The sequence below is a fragment of the Pectinophora gossypiella genome, chromosome Z, assembly GCF_024362695.1.
Source record: "Pectinophora gossypiella chromosome Z, ilPecGoss1.1, whole genome shotgun sequence".
Taxonomy (NCBI): Eukaryota; Metazoa; Arthropoda; class Insecta; order Lepidoptera; family Gelechiidae; genus Pectinophora; species Pectinophora gossypiella.
The window spans coordinates 6,441,156-6,461,096 of record NC_065433.1 but is presented as its reverse complement, the minus strand read 5'-3'; the positions used below and the strand labels follow the sequence as shown (position 1 = coordinate 6,461,096).

General features: G+C 35.1%; 1 protein-coding gene across 6 annotated transcripts in view; it reads left to right on the top strand.

Moving 5' to 3' along the window:
• The window catches only part of LOC126380063 (GRB10-interacting GYF protein 2), a 49,830-nt gene that overhangs the window by 5,637 nt on the left and 24,252 nt on the right, over positions 1-19,941 (top strand). For 4 of the 6 annotated variants that reach the window (XM_050029251.1, XM_050029252.1, XM_050029253.1 and 1 more), the window contains exons 3-15: positions 145-280; positions 361-512; positions 906-1,079; positions 1,232-1,335; positions 1,422-1,533; positions 1,638-1,747; positions 1,834-1,973; positions 2,044-2,459; positions 2,533-3,397; positions 3,472-3,816; positions 4,037-4,135; positions 4,448-4,549; positions 4,697-4,816. In XM_050029251.1, coding sequence (XP_049885208.1) covers positions 145-280; positions 361-512; positions 906-1,079; positions 1,232-1,335; positions 1,422-1,533; positions 1,638-1,747; positions 1,834-1,973; positions 2,044-2,459; positions 2,533-3,397; positions 3,472-3,816; positions 4,037-4,135; positions 4,448-4,549; positions 4,697-4,816 — 2,875 coding nt within the window. The remainder of the gene's footprint in view (positions 1-144; positions 281-360; positions 513-905; positions 1,080-1,231; positions 1,336-1,421; positions 1,534-1,637; positions 1,748-1,833; positions 1,974-2,043; positions 2,460-2,532; positions 3,398-3,471; positions 3,817-4,036; positions 4,136-4,447; positions 4,550-4,696; positions 4,817-19,941) is intronic. The other 2 variants (XM_050029254.1, XM_050029255.1) reach the window with 2 other exon arrangements.

Genomic DNA, 19,941 nt, shown 5'->3' with positions numbered 1-19,941 from the left:
CTATTCAATACATGTACATACAATACCGGCAAGTATTTTAGTTTTCTACTTCCAAGGAGTATGTGTCTCTTCTCACTTTTTATTGAACACCCCTCGTATAAGATCCTTACCCTTTATACCTTACACATTTGTATTTACTTTTAGATATGGTAGAGAAGAGATGTTGGTGCTCTACGATAAATCAGCAGAAGCACCATCCGAGCTGAAGTGTATAGAGATGTTATATCAACCAAGGGGAAAGCCACCAGTGGCGCTAAACAACACTTTCGAAGATGACATGGTAAATAATTTCTCATTAGTATTATTTTATATTAGTATATTGAGAAATAGTGTGATACCATTATTGTAATATATTTTTAGAGAGATACAATGAGAGGAGCCGCACCACCTGTAGGAGCAATGTCTCCAGGTGAAAGATATGGGGCAGGCCGGGGAACAGGTCGAGGCATGACTCCTCCAGAAGTACGTGGGAGAGGGCGAATGCCTTTCGTCCGTCAACCATCAACAGGGAGGTAAAGTGTCTTCATTTATCTAAATATGTATTATTACACCTTCATCCTTCTTCCTTCATGAGGAGCTCGGTGGCGCAGCGGTAAACGCGCCCGGTCTGCGATTGTTGAAGTTAAGCAACTTTCGCAAAGGCCGGTCATAGGATGGGTGACCACAACAAAAAATGTTTTAATCTCGAGCTCGTCCGTGCTTCGGAAGGCACGTTAAGCCGTTGGTCCCGGCTGCATTAGCAGTCGTTAATAACCAATCCGCACTGGGCCCGCGTGGTGGTTTAAGGCCCGATCTCCCTATAGGGAAGGCTCGTGCCCCAGCAGTGGGGACGTTAATGGGCTGGTGATGATGATGTCACCTTCATCAATTTCCTGTATCATGTATAATATGCTTATGTTTGTTAGGGGAACAACATCTTGGCATTTAAGCAGCCCTCGTATGCCTGGGTATACCAGTGGAGGAGACGAGGATTCATCTTCCCCATTACGATCTTGGAACAATAACAGTAATGGGGGCAATGCTACATTAAGAAGTGGTGGTGATCAAAGTGAATGGAGTCAAAATAAAATGTATAGGAGGTAAATATTGACACGGAAGTTTCATGGTAAATTATTTTTGATTTTGTGAATTAACTGCTTGAAGTAAAACAAATTAATAAAACATAGTTATCATGGGTTGTGTGTAGTTTTTGGATAATAACAATAGAATATAAATAATGTTTGTGTTGTAGCAAGCGGCCTGGCAGCAATACTAATTGGCGGCAGGCGTCACGCGAAGATGAAGATTGGCGTCCACAAGATAACAATAGGTCTCGCTCGACACAGGATAAATGGGGTTAGCATCTCATTTCTATCACATTTAAAACATTTAGTTTATATAACATTCATTACATATTGTAATGTACTTGTCGACTTGTGTAGAACGAGACTGGGGCGACCGACCTAGCCAAGACAAATCCCAGTCGTGGAGCTCAAATCGTCGGACATGGGTGGGCGGCGACACACAGTCTAATGAAGAAAACTTGCCGGAATGGTAAGGCTTAACTTTTTAAATTTATATTTTTTTTTGTATTTCTTACCTTTTGATGTACTTGTGGCGCTCTTGGAAAGAATGTTAAAACATTTTTTTTCTCATAGGGCGATGGATGGACCTGGCGCTTGTGGCGGAACGTTTGACTCTTCTGGCGCATTCCACGGTTACAGTAATGATGATACCAATTTACCAAAAAGTCAGGAATCCGCGTATGGTGAGTCAATAATTCTTTGTTTCTGTTAAGCAACTGCAGAAATTGTACAAAAACATGGTACTTTTATAACTTTTTTGTACTTTTAGCTCTCACGCGTTCGCATACACATGGAAGTTTTGTGCGCTCAAAACCTGCAGAAGAAGGTTCAGAAGAGTGGTGGGCTTCTGAAAAAGCAAAAAAGTTGTCCCCAAAAAGATTTGACGCCAGTGATATTAAATTCAAGAAGGTATGCACTCAAATATTTTACGTGGTAGATATTTGTTTTAGTGTCTTATTAATGCGTATTAAACTTACAGGCCAATTCCGTTATTCCGGATTTAAATTCCGGGGCAAGCTCAAACACAAATAATTCAAACACTACAAAAGAAGAATCTCCGGCCAACAAAGAGACAGAGTCGTCGGAGACTCTCGCCGCTCAAGAACATGCCGAGGGCAATTCTGCCAACAGTCCCGATGACGCCTTCAATAAAAAGAGCGTTCGGTTCACAGAGAGTAAAACATTCGATGCGCTTATGAGATCAGACATAAATCTAGAGGAAGCTAGTGATGAAAGGGGCAACTTCCAGTCTGTTATGATCACACCAAATAATAGCTTGCGTCAAAAACACCAAAATATTGTGGCCGCCGCCAATAATATGAGTAGACAAAGTCGGAAACCTGGAATTCTTCAAATGTTACATGGCGCTCAAGGCGGCGGACAAAATCCTGACAGGTAAGTGGACTATGTAGATTATGTATTCTGTTTCGTTATTATATAAATATCTAATAAGATATTCTTGTTTTAGTGAACTAGCGAAGCTACGGGGACCTGAAGATAAAATAGTGGATGATATCATGGATTTGACGTTAGAAGACAGACAAATACTTTCAAAATTGCCAACTGATGTGTTGCAGTCAAGTTCAGGGACATCTGCTACAATGTCCACTATGGTCAATTCAGTTTCCCAAATGAATGCCCCTCCCATGCAATTAAGAATGTCTAGTCCTGTTCATCTGACACAAGGCCTGACAATGATACCCAAATCCAATATGGTGACCCCTGGAATACAATCTGTCGGGTTGCAAAGTTCTGGACTGCAGAATGTTGGCATAACGAATTCGGCGCTAAATGCGTCTTTAGGACTACCTCTTGGGCCTCCCAATAGTGGTATGGGTCAGTCAATGGGCCAAGGCATAGGTCAGGGTATGGCTCAGAGTATGGGCCAAAGTATGGCTCAGAGCATGAATCAAGGAATGAATCAGGGAATGAGCCAAAGTATAGCCCAGAGTATGAGCCAGGTTTCAGGCCAAGGCATGGGCCAGGGTATTGGTCAGAGCATGACACAGAATATGGGACAAAATATGGGTCAGAATATGGGTCAGAGTATGGGTCAGAGTATGGGTCAGAGTATGGGTCAGAGTATGGGTCAGAATATGGGTCAGAGTATGGGTCAGAATATGGGTCAAAACCTGGTGGGTATACCGTTGCCGAGCGGCCCGCCGCCTATGCTACCGGGACAGGGTATAGGGAACCCTGGCATGGGTCCTGCAGGGCTACAAGCAGGCGGCCAAAGTATCCCAGGGTTCCCCTCGGCCGGAATACCGGGAATGTCAGGTGCCAATGTTGTCAACAGTTCATTGTTCTTGGGGCAAAGTAACAACAATTCTTCGGTGAGATATACAAATATTTGATTGTTAAGTTTTCACAAGTGATTAGAATATTATGACAAATAATTTGCTTGCAGCTACAATCACCTGGTGACTTGCAACTGAATCACGCGAGTCAAACTAACATGTTCCCGATGCACGGCCTGCAGCACTCGGGGTCACAAGCAGCATTTAACACTTCCATATACAGCAACCTCATACAGCAGTCGCAACAGCCAAATCCTCCCAACTCGCAAAATCTTGCAGATCAGTGGTATTATGAAGATCCAACGAAAAACATCCAAGGTCCATTTTCTTCCAAGGAGATGTACAGCTGGTACCGCGCAGGTTTCTTCAGCCCCAGTCTCATGGTCCGAAGAGCGTGTGATGTTATGATGCGTCCACTTGGTTCTTACGGACCAGTTGTTCCATTTGCGCAAATGGTGAGTAGAAAATGTATTCGCGTCCATAAGAATATACACATCATAGTCATAAAAAAAACCATGAGCACTTCGCAAGTTTGTTTCGGTTTGAATATTATCAGAAAAACAATAAATACGAGTATTAGAAATAAAAAAATAATATCATTGTTAAATCGAAATTCGGAAGTGATGTTTTTGATGAGTAGGGAAAATTGTACTAAAAATAATAATTTACGAACAGGATATGATGTCGCCATTCCCACTCGGCGGCAGCTTCGAGCCACGTGGTCAAGGGCCTCACGAAGCTATGCTCAACTCTCAACAAGGCCTTGGATTAGACGTAAGTAGCTTGCGTTCATTCTTCTGGATCTTAGACGGCTTAACGAACTAGTTGTCTTGTATGTGGTGTATATTTTAAGCTGCATCCCCCATGAAAGTAAACACAACGTGGTCAGGCAGTGATGTGACGCTTGCATTATGATTGAAATAGGTGGAATTCATGAAATAGAACATTCAATGGGGCTCAGATCCTTAGTTTAATAATGCAAGATTTTAAAGAAACTTGTGTCGAATCCTAAAATCATTACTGTTGGTTCTGACTATAGGCTGCGACATTTTCGGATGTCGTAATCTGCATTATACAATGTTCTAGGTAATGAACATGAGCAATATGTCCAACACCAACTCTATGGACTCAATACAATTTGGGACTGTGGGTCTAATCAGGAATCAATCTTTTGGCCAACAGCAAATGGTATGTTCTATTTAAATTACTTTGTTAATAAAATATTACCAAAAAATTTAGGTTATTTTGAACATACTTTTTTCTCTGGATCGCGTAGGTAATTAATAAGGGAAGTTGAGTTATTGGGAAGGTATGCAGTGTGTTTGTATATGGCAGGTGGAGTCCCTGTGGAGCCAGCCGCCTCCGCACCCGGACCTGATGTGGATGCAGCAGGCGATGTCCGCCCGCAACGAGACGCAGGTCAACAACTTGCCCATGTTCTTCTGGGACCAACAGGTATGTGCACGCACCTCGCCATATCTCATTGCACTTGCTACAGAAGCTCGATAATTCCTATTTTAGTTGATGCTTTTTTTGCCCCGCGAATTATACCTTTATTTTTTTACTGATTTACTGGCTTCGTCCCCATTAAGATAAATATCCCTCAATTTAAAATTTATTTATATGCCGTTATCTATCATGCATTAATCAGGAATAAACGAGGGGCAAACCAAAATGTATTTCCGTTACAACTTATCCAAAACATTCGTTTAGTGGTGGATATTCAATATTTGGTATATATAGATAAGCATCCTAAGCAAACACGTTTACTCCACACGTCGTAATTTTTTTCCAAGATAAAAGTCTTCCTATAACGTTAAATGTACATTACTCTTCTAACCAATGATGTTTATGTTCTATTGAATGATTTTGTGATTTATCGAGCTTATGTTACGTATTTATATGCAGTTCTCCGAACGAAAAAGGTACTCATGAGTCTGGTACAGATATATCTACAAATAAATAATATTACTGCAGAAATAACTATGATTTCAAACAAATGCTAACAATGATTCCTATTATCGTTGTTCCCTTTTACGTAACTACGACAAAAAGGATCAATGTTAACCAAACGATATAACTATAAATACACTCACATAGATATGTTGTAAGGTATCTTTGCCAGACAATTTCAGCAACATGTAACAACAGGTCAAGTTATTAAAACTGCTATACATAGTAGTTTAGCATAGAATAGAGATATCGAGTGGTATGAATGTCTGTGCCTTTAATTGTGTAGTTTCCTAGGTCAAGATAAATTATTAAATTCTGATTACCAAGTAAAGACAGATCTAAAGATTACAAAAAACGTTTTCTCTTTTTCTATTTAACTTATTTATGAATTTTAACAAAGAAAAATGTAATAATAAGTGTGACATTTTGTCACAGGTTGCTTTTTCATACAATTTCCATAGTATTTTTGTGTTTTGACTTAAAAGTAACTGATTTGACTAGTTGGAAACTACCCTATTATGTAACACTTGGTACAGGCTTCCTCATACACACAATATTATCTAGTTTGTACACTTAGTACCTTTTTTATTTGGATGCACATGCTTTAGTTGACAGTATAAAATACAGCACGCGTGTTTATCTGTACTCACTGTCCTAATTCATAAAGTTTGATTGGCTTGATCAAGGAATCATGAACGACATTGAACCGCATTTTTACGGATTACATTTGACATTTAAACATTTTAATGGATGACATGATGGAAATATTGCAAATAAATAATATGAACGATGCGATAACATGTAAATATATATTTATTATATTATGTGTAATACAATGTCATGAGAAGCGATAAAAGCATGTTTTTTTTACCGTGCTTTTATATACGGACATATAGTTGTAATATTGCTAGTCCTTCCTCGTTCCCAGTTTAACTCAATAGCACTCGTAGTAACCAACACTTCTAAGAAGCTGTAAGATATTTATATGAAACATTCAAGTTTGTGAAATTTATCACAAACAATGAGAAATTGTTTTAAAACTTAACTCCATATTTAGTTGTATAGTTATTTTTGTAAACGTAAGTAGTTTAGTTATATTACCATATATACCTCGAGAGTTATGTTGTCATCAATCGCTGCATATGATGACGTATAATAAGATTATGTAATATTGCGCGAGATTTGTGCAAAATAATAAAATCGTAAATTTTTGATAACGAGTGGCTGTCGATGTATTTTTTCTCGGTTTTGGATAGATTTTTTAAGTTCAATCAAATTGTTTTATAAATCTTTTCGTAGCATGTTAGTTTACATTAAAACATAGTTATTTTTATCGCTACTCATGACTGCTATGTGGCTCTCATTTTTCAATAACAAACGACACACGGTGATTTTTGTAACATTAATTGTCAGGAGAAGGGTTATTAGAAGGGTTAATTCGTATATTATATCATCTCCGTGATTTAATCCGGAGATGCTAAGAATGTAAATAAACACAACAGCGAGACTTCTTCATGATTCCTTTTAATGTGCTACCAAAGTTACATACTAAAAAAGAATTGACAACATTTAAAATTTATAATGGTATAGAACTAAAAACTAAAGGTCTTGCCTTTCTGAACACATTTTTTTCCAGAATTTGTTATCCGCTAAAATAAGAGTTATTTGAAAAACCTAAAGTTACATAAAACTTGCTTGTGAAATTGCTTTGCTGTTTATTATTTATTGTTTTAGCGAATTGGCTGACTAAGTGTAAGCAGTTAAAATGAATAAACATTTAGGTATACTCATATTTAATAGATATCCTACAACGTCATGTTTTGCACCAATGTGCAAAAACAAAGTTATAACTTTCCCCAGATAAACTTAGCGTTCCTGACCACGGATTTCTGTTACGTTATTACTGTCATTTTCTTGAATTGCAATAACATAAAATCTATACAACAAAAACCTAACATAACTTCAGTAATTTGACAGTAGACGGCACACTTTGTTATCATTATTTTTTTTAATACCATGTAGGCTATGGAAATTGACATAATAAACCTTCAGGTGTATTTACGTTCTTTTACAATGAGCACATTTTGAAAATTAAAATAAAAATATTTACCACCTTACCAATAAAAAATAAACCAGGGATGAACGTGGGTTTGTATTTGACTTGACTTTAAAATATTTGGTATGACTTTAATATTGAAATTTAAAAAAAAAACCTGTAAGGTGTTATTACGTATATTTTTCATATGACCAATAAAAAATAACTGTTATAAAAATGTAATGTTGTCAATTGTTTGATACAAGGCGCTGTAATATCAGTATGATTATTTTTGTCCTAATATTTCAGTGTTCGTTCGTGACATGATGTTATTTTTTAAGTGTAAATCTAGTGATATTATTGCGCCCCAATAAATATAAGCTTTTTCGGCGCGATAAGTAGAATAGGATTTTCTTTTTAGTATCCAGCTACGATTATAAACATAGCCTTGGCAATAAACGCCGTTACATTATTTGCATCCATAATATTCATTAGACAAATTAATGTTTAAACATAGATTTGCAAAATGTTTGGTTTTTGACATAAACTAGCCAAGACTGATGCCTAAATGAAATATAGAAAAACTACGTTATACTACATCAATCCAGAGATAGTTACGAATGTATATACTATATAATGTTGGTTGTATTATATTTATAATACACACATTCGTAACTAATTACTGATGTGATCTTTTAAACATTTGTATGGCACTAACACAGAAAATTAAGCTTTTAATCGTAATTATTTGCAATATCATTATCTTCTGATGATTATTAGGAGAAGTTGCCAAAAAAATGTATGAAAGGTGTATATGACCATTTTGAGAATGACCAATACTTCGCACCCTGGTATGAGTACAGGGATATAGAAACGTAGTTTTTATTTTATTGACTAAAGCAGCGATGTCATGTTGTGTTCTCTCATAATTATATGTCATTCATCAATATCCAGTATTCATATTAATTGTACTATTCTCATAATATTATTGAAGCTAGTATTAAGACACCAGCCAGCAGAGAGAAAAGTTTAAATTGGAAATTTCAACTTGGATAATTTCATACAGACGGGGAATTGAACCGTCTGTCTACAAAGTGAAAAGCAGCTCATCTAGGCGGACCACTAGGATGTTGCCAAATGGAAAAATGTCAGGGGGCTTTTAGTAGTATAAGCTCCTGGTTGAGCGACGTTTATGACGAGTTGCAAATGCATTTCTTAAGGTTTACCGTACCCCCGGCTTTTACAGTAATAGATGTAATATAAATATGGTGGCTGGCTGTTCAATCAATCGCTTTGAATTAGTAAACTGAATCGTTGAGTTTGTGAGTGTAAAACATTTTTTTTAAATATAAATATGTAGGGTTATGATGCAGTTTTAATTTGTTTTCCAAACACTAGCTCGAATGTAAAATTCATTTGTGTCTGGTGTAATAGCTAAACTTTAATAAGCTGTGCTACGAAAAAAATATATGACAGTGAACTGTACCACTACAATAAAAACTTTCTAAAATGGTATAATACTTATTAGTATTTATAATTACATAGATTTTGATATTGAAATAAGGAAGGCGCTGATCAAAAAAATGTGAAAAATTTAAGTATACCTTGGCTCGAAATAATCCTACAATTTTTGTGCCATATTAGATATTGATTCAAACGGCTAGTTTTAAGAATACGTACCATTTTTTTTGTCACTGCAAAATAAAAAGCACTGGCAAAATATATAAAGCTTAAATGAGCCATTGCCATTCTTTTAAGGAAAATCCAATCATATTTAATCTTTGTAAAAATAAGGACTATTAAGTGTTATACCATTTTAGAAACTCAATAAAGTGTAGAAGTATTTTAATGCAATGTTACAGTTCAGTCATAATTTTTTTCACATTAAGGCCAGTCCGGCTATTTCATCCGAAAAATACTGAATTTTACATTTGAGCTGGTTTTTTGAAAACAAATTATAAATTTAACAGCAAATAATTTACTGTGTTGTATTGGTACACTATTATAGAATAATGCATATAAAACCTATTCCAGACAAATCACCAGAGGATGTGACGAATATCGTTTTTTTGACATTCGCGAATGTGAATACTTTTGCAGTTTTTATATTTGGTGCCTTTACTGTATGGCACACGATTTTGACACAAATACGCCACAATATTAAGCACACAATTCGAGTTAGGTCGCAAGCAATACACTGCACCTAGATACTGAGTTATATTGTTAGGATTGATAATTGAAACCAATAGCGTAAAACCGTCCAAGATGTGAAGAACATGTGCTAATTGTGTAGTGCTCAAATACTTTTCAGGGTTTCAAGGTGCAAATACGCGGAAATAACACTATGTAGATAATCTCTTGAAAAAAAAAATGCATTTTACTTACTCTGAATTATTAAGTCGGCCATCATCAATGCATATTTAAAACCCTATTAGTCGCTATTATAATTTATATACTGTACACACCATCTAATTTTAAGTTACACCTGTCATTTTCTTATCCGCTGAAAAAGAAAGGGATGGGTAATCGACAGGCATAAAATTTATGGAACAAACCTCTGTCGATTACCCGTCTTTTTCCTTTTCGGCGGATGAGAAAGTGACAGAGGAATAAGATTAGATGGAGCGTAATGGAATCAGCACCATTTTCTCGTTGCTTATAAAATCAGAGGTTGATGAAAGTCCATGACCTATTATGATTATTATTTTTTGTTAATAGCTGACTTGGACTTAATCCTGTCCAAAACAAAATCTTTTAATTTTTAAGTTATCAGTGCGAGTTCATAAAAATAACCGTAGAAGGACCTCGATTTGTTACCGAATTTATCTTTCTAAACATCACTTCCAATTAAAAAAAACTGGTGATCCATTCAAGTCATATAACCAATCTTTAGAAGATATACCAGAAAAACGTCGATAATAGCACTATTCTGTCGCAACTGTAAAGTTAGTTATAATAAAAATATCTCGCAAAGTCTTGAAAATAGCTCGAGCGTATTTGATGTTTTTTACGGCTTTAGATTGTGTAGTATTTGGACACGCGTTGCGATCAGCCAGACTGGACGACGTCTGGGGTCACTAAAAGGAAATGTACACAAAGTTGGCCCAGACTCCACATTACCAAAAAATCTCCTTTTTGCTGCACTCACTCAATTAATCAGGTTAACCCCACCCCACCTATATTCAATATTAATAGATTTGATTTACCGCATTTTTAGATAGAAACTTTAAAGTTCAAATACTGCAATCTATAGATATTTTTGACGTATATAATAACGGCATAATACCTATTTAATTATTAGGAAAAAGCACTCCAATAACCAATAGGTATTTAAACTGAGACTGACAGAAATAACCGTTTGAATAATAATTGTTAGATATGGCAATAACGAGGATAAAAACTGTCTATATCTCCCGTTAGGTGTCGCTACTGTTGAGTGTTCTTAAATTTTGACAGTTCTCCATATTATTTGTGTAAACAAACATATACAAATATATGTCTTTTCGTTACTATAAAATTACAAAAACAACAACACGAGCTAATTATAAATAGAAAACCTCCTCCAGCGCGCCACACTGAGGCAGAGCGCCCAAAACGCTGGCAGCATTTCCCCTCTGAACTGCCAGGCCTATTCTCTGCGCAAAATAACTGCCAGCTCTCGTATCGCCAGTAGCCTCAATGAGACGCGCCGAAATGTCATTCAAAAATAACTTCGCCTCAGGGTCCCACGGTCCCATCGTCTCCACTGCGAATGGCAAAAAGATATACGACCCACTTAAACCCACATATTTCCTTTTCTTCCCCTCCTCCGCTGCCCGGGCCGCAGCACCTGCCCTAACAGAGGTCGAAGGTACATGAGAAGGTGCCAGAGTGTCAACACAAAAACATACAAACACAAACATATTGTTTTGGTTATATTTTTACACTTTAACCGTTTAACTGCAAAATCATAGTGTTATATTTATTCCCCAAAGATCGGAAACAAGAACATTTAGAAAAACTTATTGTCAATCAAAACTGCCTTTATCAAACTGCTTGCTTTTGTTTTTCGTAACTCATCCTTCAGATGGGATACAATCATCAATTTTATTATACCCTCGTAAGCCCTGGGGTCCTCTGAGAAGGACCAAATAATTGTAGTCATAAAGGCCGAAGGTTTTGAAATAGTTTGTTCTAATAAATCAACGAAGGTACTTTTAAAAGTACCAAAACTTTGCCTGTCAATTTAATTCAAACCTTTGCGCCGATTGAGAAAAAAAGTATTTTGTCTATGAACTAGTTCATTCAATTTAGGCGGCTTTAATAAAAAAGAAATATGTATCACTTGTCGTAATTTGTCATTTTATATATATTTAAATTAAAATATAGTTAATGAAAAAATACATAACCCTTTATAATAATATTTTTCAGATTTTACTAAAAGTAGTGACTTAAACCGGGAGTCCTTCTGGAAGAACTAAAAAAATAACGTATTTTTTCAAAAATGTCTTCTATTCATCCTTACATAGGTCTCCACTTAATTTGAAACCGATCGGATAACTCTAACACTTTAAAATTTGTACTTGAAGTGCTCGGCCTTTACGACTACAAGAATTTGGTCCTTTTCAAGGTACCACCGTCGTTTATTACTTCGAAATCGTAATTATGCTTCGGCGTTACGAGGATACACGTCAATTTTAAGCAGAAATGTAAAACAACCGTCTAAATTTTTTTACATCGGTCAATAATCCGACAGAGTTAAGTAGACAGCACGGCAAACGGAATGCATATCAGGGAGACGCCTATTTTATTCGCACGGGTTATTCATTCATTTTAAAATAACTTGTTGACAATCATCCGTCGCTTTTCTTTTCGGTGGATAAGAAAATGACGGGTATAACTTAAAATAAAATTAGGATGTGTCTGCAGGAATCGGGGCCAGTATGGAGAACTGTCAAAAATTAGGAATACTCAACAGTGTTGCCGCCTACTTTTGAGCTTTTAGTTTTTATCCTCATTTCGTCATATTTGTTCGCGAATACTTATTTAATAAAGATAAATAGGCCAAGATTATGAGAGTTAAATAGGGTGGTTTCTATCTAGTCAAATCAGTCACTTTTTAATAAACAACAAAACACGAAATTACTATGGAATTTGTTTGAAAAAGCTACCTGGGACGTCATAGAAAAACGTGACGAAATGTCACACTTATTATTACATTTTTCTTTATTAAAATTCATAAATAAATTAAATAGAAAAAATAAAACGTTTTTTGTCAGCTTTAGAACAGTCTTTATTAGTAATCATAATTTCATTATTTATCTTTGACATTGGAAACTACCCAATTGCTTTGCTACAAAATATAAGCTTACAACTATACTCGGATTCAGTCGGAGGTACACCTCTAGTCTTCTATCGTGTGGGTTGTGAGGTGGAGTACCAACCTCATCATACCTGGTGTAGGGTTATTTATTACCTCTAGCAAAATAAATTAAGTGCCCATACTTCACGTGTTGGTGGCGGGTGAGCAGTATTCCCTACACCTACGTTGACTTAACGTTGACTTTTTATAACAAGGTTTATTATACAGCAGATGCTATGTTGGACTGGTGTATTTTGCTGACACATTTACATGTCTAAATAGTAAGGTATATGATACAGTGCATAATTAATTAAAATTTACGACAATTGAATAAAGTATTATAATTATTTTATTAAAGTATATTATATTTTGTAAAGTATGGTATCCCGTATAAAATAGATATCGGTTATATTTCTGGGCGACATTTCAGTCTCGCCAGAATGATTTCAACCCGGTAATTTTTCGTCATGTCTTCAGTTCGTCTTTCATGATTCCTACACGAATAATCTATACGAAAATGTGTTCCAATCGAATTTGATTATATACGAAAAGCTAAATAAGCGGTGTCGTTTTCAGGCGAAATATTAATGGAATACGTAAAAGGAAATAGCAGCTATGGAAGATTACGTTAGTTAAAAAGAAGAAGCTGTAGACACGTTATCAAATATGCTGGCGAAGAAAATATATGTTGTGAATGTTTTTCAGGAATAAACTCGGCGAGTGCACTATTATTCTTTATTAATTTCTGTATGTAAAGTAGTTGTAATGTGTAACTCCAGCGCGTCCATAATATCGAAATTAAAATGTAAAAAAAACAAGACAAAATATGTAGGACCAATATCTAAGAGTCAGAATTTATCTAATGTCGCAGTAATAAAGAAGAGCTCAAACGAAAATTCCAGAAATTGGGGATATATTCATTTTTGAGTAGTTTAGCTTCATGAAATATATACGCCAATGATTAGGCGCAAAACGTTTTCTAGGTTTATTCTTGGTTGACCTGTCTATAGAATAATTCCGAAGAATAATTATAGTTTAAACGGTAAGCACACAATAAATAATATACCTCAATAGCTTAATTAAAGAACATTTCTTACAATATCGCCAATGATATCCAGAGTCGAATCCAAACAGAGCAAAAATTGTTGTTAAAATACGGCAGGTCCTACACAGATTGTTTGAATTTCTGGCGTTTTAATTTGAGCGTCCTAATTCTTAGGGTTCCACCACACTCAGTACATTCTCTCAATCTACATTTTGTGGGCTTGCTGAAGTTATATTTATGTTTTTCTTTATGATACTTGAATAGTTTATTAATATACCTGTCATTTGTTTTTAGTAATAGGAAATGTTGACGTTGATTTAGGTCGGGGTTTTAAAGGATATATATTTGCAAAATATGTGCATAGCATTCTGATTTCGATGTGTGATATATTATACGATTATTGCACTGCAATACTTCCTGGCAAAGCCCACCATATCGAAGTTTGCGAGCAATATATCTATAAAATATATCAGAAGTCAAAATACGATGCGCATATTGAGAAAACGAAAAGCAAATGCAGCCTGTTCCAATGTCAAATGCTTTAGGCGAAGTCATTGATAGTATATATGATCGATTAGAGTAAGACTTTTTTTTGATCTGATTACACCTTCGTTTGTGAGACAAGAAAGTGAGAGTTATTTTTTAATTAATTAAAAAGCCTGCTACAGATAAGATATTAAAAAAATATTAGCATAAAACGTTGCTAAGTATATCTATATATTTTCGGGAAGTGAAAAGAAAGCAGGTATTTTTATTGTTAGCAAAACACTAGCCTAGGCATATAATTTGTTTGTTCTCATTTGTTATTATATCGTCTATTTAGTGCCTTAGAGGTGCTTAAACATGTATAAAAGGGAAGGTACCTTAGTATATTACGAAAATATGTTTTTGCGGTTTCATTTAAACTGCATTTATTACGGTAAAGGGACATAGAGATAGATTGTACTGTCTCATAACATATATTTTCCCTAGTCATTTTTAGGTTAGTTATAGTTGCTGATTTGTTACCACGCATTCCATTGACCTGTATATGCTACCGTCAAATCTGGTTTTCAAGGTTAAACTAGTAAATCCGAAGCATGAAGGATCGATCAGTCAGTTGTACAAGTATCTGATATTTAAAAATAACAGTTATCACTGTGTTATTAGATTCAGAACTTTTAATATGATTAAATCTAAATAGTAATATTGTATGATATTAAAATCGAGAGATATCCCATCTATAAATATTCTATCTTAAGATATGAATCGGTTTTGGTTGTTCTAATTTTCTGGCTTTCGCATGATACACATTTTTTTTGGTTTCATTTGTACTCGATGCTCGCTTATCCTAGTTTATCCTAAAATCGAGGTTTTTTCGGCACCATATTCATCGCCTTAGCGTGGTTTTTTTCTAATATTATATAATTAAGACAAATGTAATAATGGTGAATAGGAAGACCAATAGACTATAAATTGTCACGAGTTATATTTTTTGTCTTTTTTGTGGCTGGTAATAAATTCGAATTAGGGGTTTTCCAAATGACTCTGAAGACTACAATTTCATTATTTCATATTTACGATTTATATTATGTTATTCTCTGTAGCAACTTATATTATTCATAATATAAATACTACACAGGGCCGTTGGCGGTTCATCTGGTTTCAATAATTACATACAATAGCCCACCTGGATATTTCGTTAGATTATATGTTAAGGTTGAAATGAAATATTGCCGTCGGTATACGACATCCTTAGGGTAGTATAGTATAACTATGATTTCTGTTATTAGTTGAGTCAATAAAGCAGTAAAATAGGCCTAACAAATTATTTTGCAGGGACTAGTCCGACTTTGATATATTTTTTTCTTTTTGGTATACTTGTTTCTATTCTATAAAATCAGAAACGTTTTCGAACGGTTTCTATTTGATGCCTAAACAGTTTTTGTGTTCTTCCGTCAGAGGATGTTAAATGCAGAGGGTCTCACCATTCTCTTTCGAGACATATTAGGTACCCGGTTGAAATTTACAACAGAATATGCATTACGAGTATAATAGCAAAAAACAACTTTTCATAAAATCATAATAGTAGGATGCTGATGCCGCAAATGGGCGGGCAATGTTGGTCATGAATAAATAAATAATCACCGCAATGGAACAGAGAGTGTAATAACTAATTTTCATACGGTTCATACGATTTTTTTCAACAGACTTGTAAGGAAAAATATATAAAATTTTCAAACTCACAACTGTAAACATCTGTAAAAAGCGGCTATGGCGCGCGAATTTATTTTTCTCTGAGCTTTGGTTGTCTTAGACGATAGAAAGAGAGGCACTGGCGCCAAGCGCCATGCAGTCAATATTAAAAATATACAAAACTGAATACAGTTATTTATTTGTAATGTAAACTAAATTTCATGAAATGAAATGTTTATTTATTTCATATTACTTATAACAGTTTATTTCTTCATAGAACTACTTAATTCATAGAACTACTTAATATTTGCGTTTCTTAATGCCTGGAGGTAAGAACTCCATGATGAGATTAAATTATAAAAAAGCACTATTGTGCGATGATGTTATTAAAACACGTGTTTATGTACCTAAAAGCGGTGCATAATAACTACTTTGCATGCGTGTTGAAAAAAAAAATATTTTTTTTTTATATGATTGTAATATTTATATGCTCCACTCCAAATGTTTCTGATTTTAAATGATATAAAAACACACCTCAAAAAGAAAAAAAAACATCTAAATTAGACTTGTCCTTGCGAAATCAGAAGCGAAACGCTTTATTGACTCGAAGTATTCTTAGTGTATGAATAATAAAATGAGGCTGTTGATTATAATGACTTAGAATATTAGGCCCGTTTTTTAGAGCTTACGCCAAAAAATTACGCGCCTTAAATGTAGCATTTAGTATGCAAGAATAAAGTGCACGAGTCATTGGAGATTATAAACACAATGAACCAAAAGCTTGTAGCACATTTCTTGATTATAAAAACTAAACAGTTATGCGACGTGTAAGGGTGAAATATTGAAAGTGAAATGAGCTTGAATTGGCCATTAAGTTTATGTACAACAAGCATGATTTGTGCCTGTGGATCTGGGTGAAAGACTGATAATTTTGCAACCATAACACATAGGATCCAGGTAGATTGTTAAGTACATATTGTACTTTAAAATGTTGTATTCCTTTTCTTTTTTATTTAGTTAAATTATGGCTGATTATTTTTTCATACTTATTTTTATTAGGTTTGTAATGTACATTTGTCGAAGTGTGGAGAAACGGAAATGTTCTTTTGGAAGTTCTCCCGCCATTCGCCTAGCGAGTTCGGTCTTTTTTCATTTATTGTTTTTGTTATTTTCTTTAATAAAGTTTTCTACTCTATAGTAGGTTTTATCAATTTTGCATGACAGTCCCTATAAATATACATTAGATACAAGTGAGTTATGTTGGTCATTGCAGTCTAGCGTGGATTTGAGCCAGAGCCGAAAGCGACGGCGTAATCCAGCCGAGAATGTAGTGACCAAAGCTTATGCGTTTCATACGACGTTTTTTTAAATCAAATCAATACATTTTCCAAAACAGAACTGTTAATATATGACATATTTGTGAAATAGACGGTAATTATTTATTTTTTACGAATTTGTTACCGTTTGCTTATTGTCGTCGTATGCAAACAAATAATACTCAATATTATCACCTTATAACTAACCTAACAAACATAGCTATTAGGTGTCACATAGTATCACGTCTGTATCCCCGCAAGGGTGGGCACGTGTATATAAACTATACACGCTCATTCCTCGTCAGCTAAATTTAATAAGTGTAATTAGGGGCGAGCCTATTGCCATTAACCGAACACAATAATAATAGGTTAAGACTGCATTTTTACTAACAACTATGGATTGTAAATCTGAAAATAAATGATTATTATTATTATTATTATAATCAATGATCACTGATCTCTATTAATTCGTACTTGTATTAATAGAGGTGTCAATGATCCTAACATGAATTCAATCACAAAATAACATATTATAACCTGTGTTACCACTGTTAACCATTTCATTATGGTTAATCTTTTTGATTGGTTTATCTTGCGTCTTGGGCACTTAGGCTGTTAACCAAGACACAAGTGTTTATGGTGTGGGTTTTGTGTGTGTCTAGTTTATTGATGACAGTTAAGACTTATATTTAACGATTCCTATATCTGTCAACACATTCATTCTGTTAATACATTGAATCTGTAAACCGTTCAAACGGTTACCAAAATGAGGGTTAATCATTTTTTGTGGTAATCGTTTTGACTATGTTACCGAACCCTGTTGTTGTTGCTTGTTGCTAACCTTAACCCCCCCGGTGTTGCGGGTGTCTATGGGCGACTGTAATTGCTTACCATCAGGCGATCCTTTTGCCCCCTATATTATATAAAATCTATCTATATCCTAAAAAACTTAAGCGGCATATAAAGCAGAAGGTCTTCCTCTACCAACCCTACCAAAAACAAATTGGAGATATCCTTAGAAAAGGGTTAGTACGATCTACTCTGACCAGGCGTGTATGAAGCTATTGATGAATGTGGAGGAGGCAAGATAATTGGGTCAGGATCGAAGCAAATGGAATTCCATAGTCTTCCGGTGGGAAAGAGGCGTGAGTTTATGAATGTGTAAAACTTTTCTCGATGAGCCCAAACTGTTTCACAAGAGTGCAAATTTTTCATGTTTTTTCATATTTATATTTATTTATTGCATGTCACAAAAACATTAAGGTGGTACATAGTAAGTAGGTAAGGCAACTAGTATCGCTTCTTTTATGTTCCTGTGCCGTTGCTAGGCGTCATAATTAGATAATTAGGTAACACTTGCCAAATTCCTTCAGACACATCCTAATTTTATAATTTTGCATGTGCATCTTTTTAATAATATTGGTGTCGATACCTGTACACACCATCCGATTTTATTTCAAGTTATACCTGTCATTTTCTTATCTGACGAAGAGGAAAGGAATGCATAACCCGGACAAATAAAATAGGCTATCGCTCATATGCAACCCGTTTGACGTGGGCTGTCAACTTAATTCTGTCGAATTATTATAGGACAATATAAAAATTTTGGAAGATTTTTTTAATTTCTGCCTAAAATTGACGTGTGTTCTATAAATTTTATGCCTCTCGATTACCAGTCCCTTTCCTTTTCGGCGGATAAGAAAAGGACAGGTATGAATGACTTAAAATAAAATTGGATGGTGTGTACAGGAAGGAATCAGCACCAATATATAAAGTTGCACCTGTAAAATTAGGTAGTAAGATTAAGATGTGTAAATAAATGTAAATAACTAAATTATACCAACAATCATTTAATTAAATATATTTATACATATATTTTTAATTAAGTATTTAATTTATCTGCAAATTATTCTTGAACGCTATAATAACCATTACTTACAAGCAACTTTTTTAGATTACTGTCTAATAGAATAGGTTTGTCGATATTTTTAATATTATTTGGGAGATGGTTATATATTTTGGTAGCCATGTGGTGGGGGCCGAAGGAAACTATTTTAATTTGGTAAATGGTTTTATTATTTAGGGTTCTGTTATTTCTTTTCTTACTATTATTATTTACAATGGGTATATTATATAAGTTGTTCCAAATCGGCACGATTATAAAATTATTAATTATTTATGAACTAAAAAATAGCGAGTCTAAAAAATGGTTAGAGAAAGAAAATCTGTCGGCGTAACGTAAAAGGTTTTGTGTGGGTAACAACGGTAGGTGTACTGTTGCATGTTGAATATGTTATACAGGGTGTTAGTGACATCGTGGAAATGGAAAATTCCACTTGATATTAACTCAGAATAATGGTCTGAATCATCCCTCAAAGTTTTCGTTACGATGTCGCTAACGTCCTGCATATGAAAGGAATATACCCTGAAATGGAGGAGCTCGGTGGCGCAGCGGTAAACGCGCTCGGTCTGCGATTGTTGAAGTAAAGCAACTTTCGCAGAGGCCAGTCATAGGATGGGTGACCACAAAAAAAGTTTTCATCTCGAGCTTCTCCGTGCTTCGGAAGGCACGTTAAGCCGTTGGTCCCGGCTGCATTAGCAGTCGTTAATAACCACCAATCCGCACTGGGCCCGCGTGGTGGTTTAAGGCCCGATCTCCCTATCCATCCATAGGGAAGGCCCGTGCCCCAGCAGTGGGGACGTTAATGGGCTGAT